The 12988-nt window shown below is 33.4% G+C and overlaps 1 protein-coding gene across 2 annotated transcripts; it reads left to right on the forward strand.

Moving 5' to 3' along the window:
- Nucleotides 1–670: 670 nt before the first annotated feature.
- Nucleotides 671–11024, forward strand: LOC131848618 (lipid storage droplets surface-binding protein 2). 2 transcript variants are annotated; one of them, XM_059198538.1, is made up of 6 exons: nt 671–794; nt 1522–1651; nt 3092–3324; nt 8617–8809; nt 9679–9807; nt 10266–11024. In XM_059198538.1, exons 2-6 carry the CDS (start codon nt 1522–1524, stop codon nt 10511–10513), a joined length of 933 nt encoding a protein of 310 aa, XP_059054521.1. In that variant the 5' UTR covers nt 671–794; the 3' UTR covers nt 10514–11024. The 2 variants fall into 2 exon arrangements, with proteins under 2 accessions (XP_059054521.1, XP_059054522.1); XM_059198539.1 differs by lacking the exon at nt 671–794 and adding an exon at nt 822–1067 and having other exon boundaries at nt 1520–1651.
- Nucleotides 11025–12988: the final 1964 nt, after the last annotated feature.

The raw sequence follows: 12988 nt of genomic DNA on the forward strand, positions 1-12988 counted from the left end.
ATATGATTTCTGAAGAGTCTAACATGCCCAACTCCGCCTTTCAGTCTATCTTCTACTAGAGGCACAGACACCCGTCTGTGCCTCTAGTACGCCATTTTATATTCATCCTACAAAAAAAAACTAAAGTTTATCGCCGTACTTCCATTCGTCTTGGATTCGATTCTGAAATTTGTATCCTGCTGATACACATATTTGTATTCATGCTGTATTATTTTATGTATTTTACTTTATGTCCTTATAATATGTTGCATTAGCAAAAAAATAAACCTACCTATTTCTATCAGTTGTTTGGAACCCATAGTAAGCTTTGCTTAGCTTGGGACTAGACAGCCTTGTGTAAATTGTCCAGGATTATTTTTATTATTGATGATGGTGAAAGGAGGTACTACATCATAGGTAAATATCTTTTCGAATTAGGGTCCTTGTTTAAGGGGCTAAATTGGCAAAATAGACTATTAGGGAAATAATAAGGCCCTAAGTAAATAGGAATTAAATTAGTTAATCCTGCTGTAATTGAATTAATATTTCATATCTTAAATAAAGTTTTTATTATAAATAAAATAAAGGGTACTACATCCTGGTAACACTGTCAAGAAAAATGTTTTAAAACTATAATAACAATTGCTTTATATAGTAATTTGTACTTCTATAGTCTGAAAAATACTAGTTTTTTCTTATTTATGTTTGCAAGTACACTATTGTCTACATATTTATCTGAATTACTTGCATTACGTCAGTGAATTCGTCGTCGAACTCGAATCGATCAAAGACCAAAGTCCAACAACATTGCTTAGGTAATTATTTAGCTGTTGGTTTCATACAGTGAGTCACAAAATCGTAATAACGTGGGTCAATTCCAAAACAGTTTCTCGGCGCGGCGCTACCAAGTGCTACCAACCTAATTATCTAATCTCTATACTATATAGACGACGTTCACATCGTCCGACAAGTCAGTTCCATATTTGATTTCAAACGTAATACAGTGTAATTTATATCGTTTTTTTTTCTGATATAATTGTTCACGATTGATTGATCACAATTTAAAGAACTTTCAAATCATCTTTATAATTTAATTATTATTCGTATTTGAAGTCTGAAACTATTAATTATTACAAGGTGTGTATGTAAAGTTTAATAATTTAGTATTCGACTATGAATTTATTTATTACGAGTCACTTGTCGTCCTTTGTCCTTTCTAATAATTACCTTTATCACAAATAAGTAATTATCAATTGAGCAATTTTTTTATCTGGAACAATCTAAACTTGTACTATCATTTTTTTAACTAACTACCCACATTTTTGTGTCTAAAATTATAAAAAAAAAATACTGCATGTTTTAGGATGTTTCTAGTACTGATTGGCTATATATATATGTATAATATTGAATTGTAATAAAATATTTTCTTCATTTTTTTTAGTTGTGATTTATGGTTCTTTTTAAGTGAAATGAAATATTTGTGTTTAGTGATACCATTGTTTTATAGTTATTTCATAATGTTATCATTTTTTTTTTATTTAGATGGCGACAGAAGTGAATTCCAATCCTGCAGCAGCCATGCCACAGTTGCAGTCCTTACAAAAGGCTATGGCCTTACCGACAATTGGGGCAGCTGTTGATCAGTTCGGAGTCCTATATACTAAAGTCAAAGGTGAGAATATCATTTATATCTTTATTTCACACTCAAGTATCATTGTGTACTCATATCAACAATAACTTATGTTATTTAGCACTAGGAGACTTGCCATTTATTCTGAAAATTACCTTTAAGCACTATTGTTTTTTATTAGTTGGTTTGGGCTATTGTCAGGTGCTCATTCCTGTAGCACTTCAACCTACATTGATCTATTGTGTTCACCCTTTTTTAAGCACCATATCATAACATCAAAACTGTCTGTCAAAGTAGTTTAATACATACAGGGTTACTTGTAAATGGTTTAATAGTTTAATGGTTTTCTATTTAACTGATGATATATGTACTTTATTGCACTTGTAACTTAGTAATAGCACATGAACAATGAAAAGAATGTGAGCAAGGGTCTTGTCTGAAAGAGATCTCTTCCAGGTTATCTAAAACAGTGAGTTACTTGGTAATTAGCCGGCATTCTTAGTACTGAAGTATTGGACAGATGATGTAAATAGTGCAATCTTATTAATATTATTAAAGCAAAAGTTTGTGAGTATGGATGGATGTTTGTTACTCTTTCACGCAAAAACTAATAAACGGATTTTGATGAAACTACAGTAATATATCTTATACATTAGAATAACATATGGGCTATAAATTTTATGTGGGTGAAACTGCAGGCACAGCTAGTGTATAATAATAAAAAAGTATTTTCATATTTCCACTTTATTTCTTGCTAAACATGGTTCAATTTAATGAGTATTCAACCATATTTTTTTTACTTTAAAGTATTTAATTGAATTAGTGCTAATCGGTGGTTTGTATTCACACACTTAAACTTAAATATAAAGTAATAATAAAATTATTTAAAAGAGCAACACGCAAGTTTCTTGCTTGTTCTTCTTGTGATGAGACAGCATTAACTATAATATATGATTAAGGTATGGAATGCAATGTATTAAAAAAAAAAAATGTTATGACTATTCAAAAGTGCTTCAATGTAAGTTTATTTGAATAAATGATTTTCTATTCTATTCTATTCTATTCTATTCTAAAATAGTATTCAACCATATCTTGATGGACTTACTATTAAAAAATTAAGAATTTTGACCTATTTGAAATCACATTTTCTTACAAATATTCACCTACCCTCCTATTTCTACATATATATAACCCAATAGTAATCTATTAACCCATAGGTTAGCTAAAGTTTACTGACTTGTTAACCTTCAGAGCACATAATGAGTTGTTTCCTGTTATTCATGATTGCAGTAACTGTATCCTGTTAATAATTAACTATAATATATGATTAAGGTATGGAATGCAATGTATTTAACATTTAACCATCATTGCATATAACATGTGCTCTTATGGTCTACTACGTATATCTACACTGGTATATTTATATATATATTAAGTTTATCTGAATAAAGATTATTTTATATATCTATCTTTGGTCATTAGGTGCACATTCCCTCCTCGACTGGGCGCTATCAACAGCAGAAGCCAGCATGACCCTGGCGGCCACCAGAGCAGCTCCACTGTTGGCGACCCCAATAGCCTTTGGAGACGCGAAGATCGCCTACGCCATTGATGAACTGGAGCGCCGGGTCCCACTCGTCACCGAGGAGCCTAAGGTCATCGTGGAGACAACCAAACAGGCTGTTTTGTCAAGAATCTCACCACATGTAACTAAGGTAATTTTTGTATTATTTGACGGCCTCAGTGGCATAACGGTTTAGCACACCGCCTTACTTCCGATAGTCGCGGGTTCGATTCCTCGCAAGGCACAAACTTTTATATTCATGAGTATTGTTTTTTGTATCGGTCTGGGTAATTCTACGTATTATCATTAAAGTCCACTGTTGGACATGGAATTCAAGGAGCTGATGTACTATGGACAACAGCGCAGCCTGTCCTTTAAACGCTTCACCGCTGGCTATAAAATTTAAGAGGGTGAAATTGTGGAGACCCTTCGTTATGATATCTCTCATCAAGTGTTGTGGGTACTAGACATATTTATCTAGTACCCATAACACAGGCTTTAGCTGGCTTAACTTGGGTCTAGATGGCGCTGTGTGAATTCATATCTATATATAAATAGTAAATCATGTAAGATATAATAAAATGATGCAATATGAGGTATACATAGATGTGTCATACATTGTAATACATACAAGGTATTGTGTGAATAGAACGTTCAGAATATTGCTTGCATTACGTTCGGTTCAAAGTTCGCATAAGCAGGATGCGAGCCACTTGACGCGACGCGACTGTTACATTATCACAAAGCACAATAAGTTTTTTAAATGATGATAATGAAACGGTGCACCAGCCTGTGTTAACGGTTTGCGCTGGCGGGCCACCAGCGGAGGTTGATAATACGAGCATGAGGTCATATCAGTTATCCCATCGTGGCAAATTCGTGTTATTTATCATGATGGTTTCCAGGGGGAACCGCGTGGAGGTCAATCTGATATGGTACATTGCTAACAATAGGATTATCCGTACACGTTACTAATAATCCTCTACAGGGAGTCACAATGGGTTGGAATCAATAACCACAATACTCTGTATTTTAATTCAGAGGATACATTGAGGGAATTTTATTAAATACTAGCTGTCCCGGCAAACGTTGTTTTGCCTTAAAATAATTAAAAATAAGGGGTGGACTACTCCTAACATTTAGGGGGATAAAAAATAGATGTTGGCCGATTCTCAGACTTACTCAATACGCTCACAAAATTTCATGAGAATCGGTCAAGCCGTTTCGGAGGAGTATGGGAACGAAACCTGACACGAGAATTTTATATATAAGATTAGCGACCAACCTCGACTATCGTGGGTATTTCAACCAATTCACACAAACTCTTAACGAATTAAACACTCAAATAGATTTGACATTTTCAGTGATATATACCACAGCTCCCTTCCCCTCTCAACTGCAACAAAAACGTTTTTTCCAGAGACACCGCCTACCCCTATCTTTCGCGAGACTATAGAACTGCAATTGATTTGACGTTCATAAGCGGCGAAAATGTCTTACTTGAATAAATGATTTTTTATTTGATTTATATAAATACTAGCTGTCCCGGCAAACGTTGTTTTGCCATATAAATTAATAACGCAATAAAAATAGGGGTTGGTGATAGAAGGGTGAAAATTTAGAGTTGTATTTATTTTTAATGACACATAATAAAAAAATATAAATAAAAAATTTTTTCCAAAAAATAAAAAAGTAATGTTAGGGGTGGACAACCCTTATCACTTAGGCGTATGAAAAATAAATAGTAGCCGATTCTCAGACCTACTGAGTCCTATTTCCTAAAAATCGGTCAAGCCCTTTCAGAGGAGTATGGTAACTAACATTGTGACACGAGAATTTTATATATAGGATTATATATTATGTACAAAATTGTTATCGTATATTTTAGGACAGGTTATAATGTCAAATAATTGTTCTACATGCCACCGTGGCGGCAAATCAAGCAGGATGTAAACTCATGACCAACTGATAAGATTGTATGGTAGGCGCTTGTTTACGACAACTGAGCAATGAACCGGAATCTATATAATTCTGCTTATCTAATTGTGGATTTTTTTGTTTATATGACATTGTAAGATATTTTAAACTTTCATGATACTACAGAGTTAATTGTAAGGGGTCGTAAATTTGTTACCTTTTGTTTCACATACACACATACGTGTATATAGGTAAATTGAAATACAATACTTGAATATAAATTGTTTGAGGGTAGAACACTAGGTCATATGTTATCTTTTATTTAAAAAAGAACACATGTCGTTTGTACAACTATGGTAAAGGTTTTTGTAGATTTAGTTTTTTTTTAATTAAGTTTTATGTAACTACTAACCGTACCCGCGACTTCGTCCGCGTGGAATTTAACTTTATTTTCTAAATTAAAAGATTTTTCTGTAACATTAAAGTAACCGTTTTTTACTATATATATGCATATAAATATAAATACGGTATATATAACAAAATAAGATTTTTTACAATTTTTGTCTGTCTGTATGTTTGTTTCGGCTAATCTCTGAAATGGCTGAATCGATTTTGACGGGATTTTTATTACCAGGTAGCTGATGTACTAAGGAGTAACTTAGGCTACTTTTATTTTAGAAAAATAAAGTTAAATTCCACGCGCACGAAGTCTCGGGTGCGCAGCTAGTGTTATATAAAATATTGTATTTTCGAGGTATAGGAGATATCGTCACAGTCCTGTGGTCAGTTTTTAAATCAAATTTGAGGTTTTTGTTAATTAGCAATTGAAATGCTTTCATTATGCAGTGCTTAGTGCAAGTGCTTACATTATGTAACTTGAAACGTTGTAACTTGAGTAGTCTGAATATTAAATGATTATACAGTAAACTTATGAAATACAAAATGTATAAATAGTATAGAAAGAAATGTATACTTCAACGCTGAAAGAAACTTTAAAATTAATTTCTTTTATAATCGGTTCATATTTGCATCGAAACAATAAATAAAGAATAAATTGCAACGTATTCATTAGTATCAATTAGCATTGCTTCCTTCTACATTCGTGCATCAAATCTTGCATAATTTGCATCGTAATTATTAATTAAAATACTGCGTTTATACTGAAAATTAAAAGAACAATATATCCACAATATTATTGTAGCGAATTTTGCGATATTGTGTGTGTGGGTAATATTCGATATCATTCCACATATTTAATAAATTCTTACAGGGGGAAGGGGGTTGTTAGTCATGAGGGCTAATTTTGCTAGTTTGCTAGCAATATAACATGTCAGGTTGAACTCCACGCGGCTTCCCCTGGAAACAATCGTGGTTGTGCACTTGCCATTTGCCTACATGTGCTAACTGATCTCACTTCATGCTCATTTTATCATTATATTACCTACACACCCCAATTTCGCCGGGTGTACATGTAAATCTTCCTCTTGAATAACTCTATCTGATACTAAAAACTGCATTAAAATCTGTTGCGTTGTTTAAAAGATCCAAGATTTGTTTTATGGTTGTGGATTGTATGATATGGTTGGGTCTGTTATTCTATCATTATATAATATCACACACTCATTCCTAATGAAGGTTTACATGTATAATGTAATCACTAATATAAGAATTAAATAAATAACTATCATATATATAAGTAACCTTGCCATAATCTAGTCCCACGGACACAGTGAACAGAGCTTATGTTATGGGTACTATACAACTGATATAAATATAGGTACTTAGATATTTTTTTGTAAATACATATTATACATAGAAAACACCCAGACCGATACAAACAATCATACTCATGAATACAAATGTTGGAACCATGCGAGAGATCGAATCCGCGACCATCGAAAGTAAAGCGGTGTGCTTAATTGTTAAACTACAGAGGCCGTCGACTATATGCATTTTAAGAATTAAATAATTTTCACGCATATGAAATCAATACACACAACTGAATCGTAAGTTTCGATACCAAAATAAAAAAATATAATTTGATAATTTCGGTGCTGTGAAATATTGTATACCTACGTGTGAAATATTAACGCAAATTGCTTATGTGTTAAAGTTTTTATCGCATTATTTATAACGAGCCTTGATGTTAAAATGTTTTTTGTTCACCTTCACACAAATTCTTTATTTTATCTAATGCATATTATGTTATCTAAAGATCGCTCGCCGGCTATCACTAAATCGTCTGAATAATAAATTATTATTATTATATATTTCTTTGTACCAAAAAAACCCCAGCGTTTATTGCTAGGAAGATTCTATGGTAGTAGTGTAAGTAGGTAGTTAGTAAATATTGATTGCAAAAAGAATCATCAAATAGCGTACGAAATTGGAATATATCGACTTAAGACCATGTCCCAGGGCTTTCTATTCAAAACGTGCCAATATAATAGGTAAATTTTCTATAATGACTAATGAAACTCGATAAAATGATGTCCATAGTATAATAATAATCTCAGAATAATTCACACAGCGTCATCTAGACCCAAGTTAAGCTAGCTAAAGCTTATGGGTACTAGACAACTGATACAAATATTATGCATAGATTTTTTTCGTAACTACGTACATATACAAACAATCATACTCTTGAATACAAATTTTGTGCCGTGCGATGAATCGAACCCGCGACCATCGGAAATAAACCGCTAGACGACCGAGCCTGTCATAGGATAGGGCAACTAATATAGACAGTCGATACAGAAATAATTAAAGGGCAATCGAATACGAAATTGTCCTATTTTAAAGTTGGTTTAAACTAAAAAATATTCCATACTGATAAAGACTGATAAATTTATCACTTATGACAAGGAAATTAATACATTTATCACATATCTAGGTATATGATTTCATTATGACTCGTATGCAAAAAATGAATAACGAAAATTGCATTCCAGTAGATATTTACTTATTGCTGAAATGTTGATAAATCGGCTTTGACTTCGAATGTAACCCTGGATAATTAAATACGTATAAATATTAAATAAATATCCTAATTTACCTGGTCCATTTAATTCCTTTTCTACCCAACCTGCCGTTTCCAAACTTTGGCAAATGCACTTTGTGCCAAGCCATAATAAAAAAATACAATCCATTTATGGTAGACCGATAACGAGTCCCTGGTAGTTTTGTATATTCGTTTATCCATATTTAAAATATGAGAATTCCTTTTATACATTTGTTTTATATATCAGTTCTGTCACTGCGCGCTGTGGCTGCGTCTATAAACGTCTACAACCATCTCTCTTCCTTAACATTTACTGGCTGTGCCCGCGGTTTCACCTCAGTGAAATATATAGTATATGTCATTCTGATGTATAAGCTATATTACTGTAGAGTCTCATCAAAATCTGCTCTGTAGATTTTACGTGAGAGGTGCGTGAGATACGCACAATTTTTCGCATTTATAATATTAATAAGATTATTACTGGTACTTAGTAATAGTCTATAATGTTTTCTATGATTGTTGTAGGTGTGCGGAGCTCGTAATGCTGCCGAGCAACGCGTGAAATCACTAAAGGAGCTCTCCTGGACAAAGGCTAATGCGCTGCTGTCTACCGCATACGGACAGAAGGCACTACACAGCGTGGACACCGGCGCCATGTACGTCATGCAACTCCTCGACCACTACCTGCCGCCTGTCGGCCCCCAGCCTGAGCCTACCAGTAAGTGTCTCCTACTTTACAAACACAAGTATCTTATAGATGATAATGTATAGCCATATAACGAACACAAATCCTCGGAACGATGAGGTCGCTTCGTTAAGCCACCAGAAGCGTAGTAGTCACGCTTCTGGGAGGAGCTTGGCTCGGCTCTATATGTACAACGGCGCAGATGAGATGCTGATTGCGGATAACAGTAGTCCAACTTGCATTTATATTTTACTTTTTGAATGATAATAGAGTGATGCACCCGCCTGCGTTTTGGGTTTACGCTGACGGGACACCAGTAGAGGACGATAAGATGAGCATGAGGTCAAGTCAGTTAGCCCATCGTGGTGAATTCACCATGAAATTGTCACAAATATCTGAATATAGATTTTAATGAGGAATGGGGATAGTCAGAATTGGCTATTGTCCACGTTATGATAGCACACTTGGTATGCCCAATCACGCAGTATATTTTTATGATTTGTTATAGGTATTTCCATTACCGGCGAGTTAGTTAAATATATATATTTGACTAACTGTATAAGTTTTTAACTCACGGACCTTTCGTCTATGAGACTTTTTTATTGACTGATAATGATATGGTGAACTCGCCTGCACTACAGGTGTACAGTGGCGGGGCATCAGTGGTGCGTAATAAAATGAGCACGAGATCAGGTCAGTTCGGATCGACTGATCGTGACAAATTCATCAGAAACTTATCACGATGGTTTCCAGGGGGAACCTCGTGGAGTTCTAGTTGACATGGTATTTTGCTAGCAAGGGGTCCTTAGTTCATCCCCATTAGCCTCTTAATTTAGGGTAGTAAATGAGTCGACAAGTCTAGTCATGTTCAGCATACACATTATATGGTATTTTGTTTACAGATGAAATAGTATTGGCCAGCAATGATCCGGCACTGCATACGGTGCAGACTGTCGGCCGACTAAGCGCGGTAGCGGCCAGGAGAGTGTGGGCCAACCTCGCGTACAAGATCAATGAACTCAGAAACTCGGGTAAGCAACATACTCGTAAATTTTTAGTAAAATTATTCTCCTAATGCGCAAAAAAAACACAGAATTTGTTTATAGCTGGAACGGCTGATTGCGGATAGAAAAATATAATAAAAAAATACTGCAAATAATAACAGTAATATCTCATGACAATTCACACAAGGCCACCTAATCCCATGATAAGCAGAGCTTGGCGCAGAGCATGTGGTGGGTACTAGATCACTGATATAAATACACAGATACATATTTTTTTTGTAAATGTGTGTATTTACAATAATATTCATAGAAAACTAGAACTAACTAGACTCATTAATACATATTTGTACTGTGCGAAGAATCGAACCCGCGACCATCGGAAGTAAAGCGGTATGCTAAATCGCTAGACCACCGCAGCCGTCAATATTTATAATTAAATAATTATCAGTCAATGGTATACCATAAAGGTTTTATACTTGTTACAGGTATAGAGTTTGATGTACGTCGTTACATTGCGGCGTTACTGGCTGCTTTACACCTCGCCAATGTCACGAATCAACAGCACGAGAAAGAGAAGGAACAAGAGGAGAAAGAGACGCAAAACATCGCCGAGCCCACGCCCGTGACGACCTCGCCCCCCGCCTCGCAGCCCACCGCGCCCCCCACAGCTACCGTCCTCAAAACCACACCCGAAGGGAAATCCGGCATATCGGAAAAAGCTAACAAACAATAAATAGTCTTTATATTTAAACTTTCGCGTTTAGTACATATTATTAATGTAGCTAAACGGGTTTATAACACAAATAATTTATTTACCTCTCGACGTTTGGACTACGTTGTCGGTTGTAGTTGTATGTCCAAGGAGAATTGACTATAGAGTCATAAAAAAACTGAATCCAAAACGATTCTCTCGTAATATGAATTTGAATGTTGCACTCGCCGTATCACAAGGTGATTGAGAGAGGTAAATACCTTTATTTACCATAAAATTATTCGTGTTAAAACCCGTTTAACTATATTAATAATAGTTTATTTTATAATATTCTATTATAAGAATTATTTACAGCCACAATGCGGGTACTGGATTTATCCGTATTGTTTTGGCGATAGAATTTAATTATAAGAATGTAAATTAAAGACTGTCTGAATGTCTTATATTTTAATGTATTTACGGCTTTAATATTAATTAATGGATATTACTTTACTATTGTGAATTTGTATGAAATATATTTTTGGTATAGTAAGTTGTTTTTTTTTATACTCTACAAACTAGAAAATTTTAATCTAGGACACATCGTGAAAGGTCAGTTTAGGGCTGTACTAGCTAGAGACTAAGATTCTGTTGTATTATACCATGAGCTATGGCAGCCGTAACATCACATGTCGCGTCTTATGCAGTAGGAAATAAGAGTTGTGAATCGGGATTAACAAGTACAATTTTTTCATAATACTTTATTACTCCAAAATTACATATCTAATTGTGTACATTATTTTCCTAGAAAACATGTTTTTAGGCCAGTAAATAGATAAAAAGAGATCTTAGGAAGAACAGTTCTGCTAACTACCTTCGAAATACATAGGATAGTAGCTCTACGAGTGGGATATGAAATATGATATGGAAAGATTCAATACATTAATAAAAATTGTTATATTTCAATTCTCTACAATTACAGACAGTAATACAAAAAGGGTAACTTTCCTTAGGTAGGGTACAATTTAACATGCGTGGTGCCGTTCTATGGGATACTGACAAATTGTTTAAAAAATCATACATGAACAAAATATAGTAGAAAAGTTGAGAAGTCTCCGAGTCTAGACAAAGGTATGTCGTACTTAGAATTTTATACAAAAAAAACTAAAGATAATACTGAATATTATCACTAGTTTTAGGGTTTTTTTTATAAAATCCTATTTCTGTAATGAAAAGTTCGACTAGATTTAAATGCAGTCGAACTTTATATAATATTTTTTTATTATATATTAAATTAAATGTGAATTTAACTATGAACACACATGATCCAATTTTTTGTCTTAAACAAAATAATTTTTTTGAATCTTATATATATAGAAATTTCGCTTGTTAGCAACGTATATTTAGTAACATGAATTTAAATGTTCCTTGGAGAAATTCTATTACCATGGATTTTAGTTGGTTATTAGATAAAATTGAAATCTTCATTATTATGATATAACTATATTCTCCTATTGTACCCTTTCTGCAACTGTCTGCAAAAATAAGTCAGAGGGCCAACATACAGCCATAATATACAATACATCATATTTTTGGCACAAACCGTTTCCTGTGTAATATATATATATATATATATATATGAATACTTATAGGTAAGTAGTTATAAAAATACAAGTAGATAAATGGATATATTTATATTTTTTTCTTATTTAACAAACAATCTTGGCATGTCTTTTATTGCAATAAGTATGCAAACAATTAGGTACATTGAAAGGTTTTTAAAGTTAATAAATAATAATACTAGGTTCATTAATCACGCAGTCCATAAAATTTACATTTTCAGATTGCTTCTTAGGAAAAATTCAATAACTTCTATAATAGGTAAATATCTATATTATTCTTTATATACTTGCCTTATTATAAAGAAGTGATTTTGATAAAAATATAAGAATTAAATATGCTAAGATTATTTATTAAATCAGTTCCATAGACAAAACATATCTAATAGGTACATGTAAAGTTATAGAGTAAAGACCTATTTTATTTAGGGTTGGCTGATATTTTTATAACTAAATCAAATGTAAAGACTATAATCATTTCATTCCTTAAGCAGCCAGAATGAAAACATACAGGTAATCTATAAACTCGGTTACTTTCTAACCGACTTTATAAAACTATCTCGGACCAATTGGGGCGGGAATGGAAGACAAATATACAATTCCAGCCTGCAAATTTTTTTCAGTTATTATTACAGTACATACGATTTTTAATACAAATTTTAAGGAGCGCCATATTGCCCCCACGCAGTCACTACAATGATAAAGTGCAACTTACAAAACTATAATACCTACAAATTAAGTACACAACTGCCGTTCAAATACTTTTTAGTAATTATAGGAAGCGAAATTAATATAATAAATTATTTAAATAATACGTGTAACGTTCAACTTACTATCTATTCATATTTGTATTGAAATAATAGACATGACATACTTAACATTTTGACATAATTATGAT

Source organism: Achroia grisella, unplaced genomic scaffold (genome assembly GCF_030625045.1).
Source record: "Achroia grisella isolate CSIRO2021 unplaced genomic scaffold, CSIRO_AGI_Agris_v1 utg567, whole genome shotgun sequence".
In the NCBI taxonomy this organism is placed as follows: Eukaryota; Metazoa; Arthropoda; class Insecta; order Lepidoptera; family Pyralidae; genus Achroia; species Achroia grisella.

Coding starts and splice junctions, on each gene's coding strand:
- LOC131848618 (XM_059198538.1), top strand. CDS start 1,522: ATGGCGACAGAAGTGAATTCCAATCCTGCAGCAGCCATGCCACAGTTG. Junction 3,325..8,616: donor TCTCACCACATGTAACTAAG/GTAATTTTTGTA, acceptor TGATTGTTGTAG/GTGTGCGGAGCTCGTAATGC. Junction 8,810..9,678: donor CCCCCAGCCTGAGCCTACCA/GTAAGTGTCTCC, acceptor TTTTGTTTACAG/ATGAAATAGTATTGGCCAGC.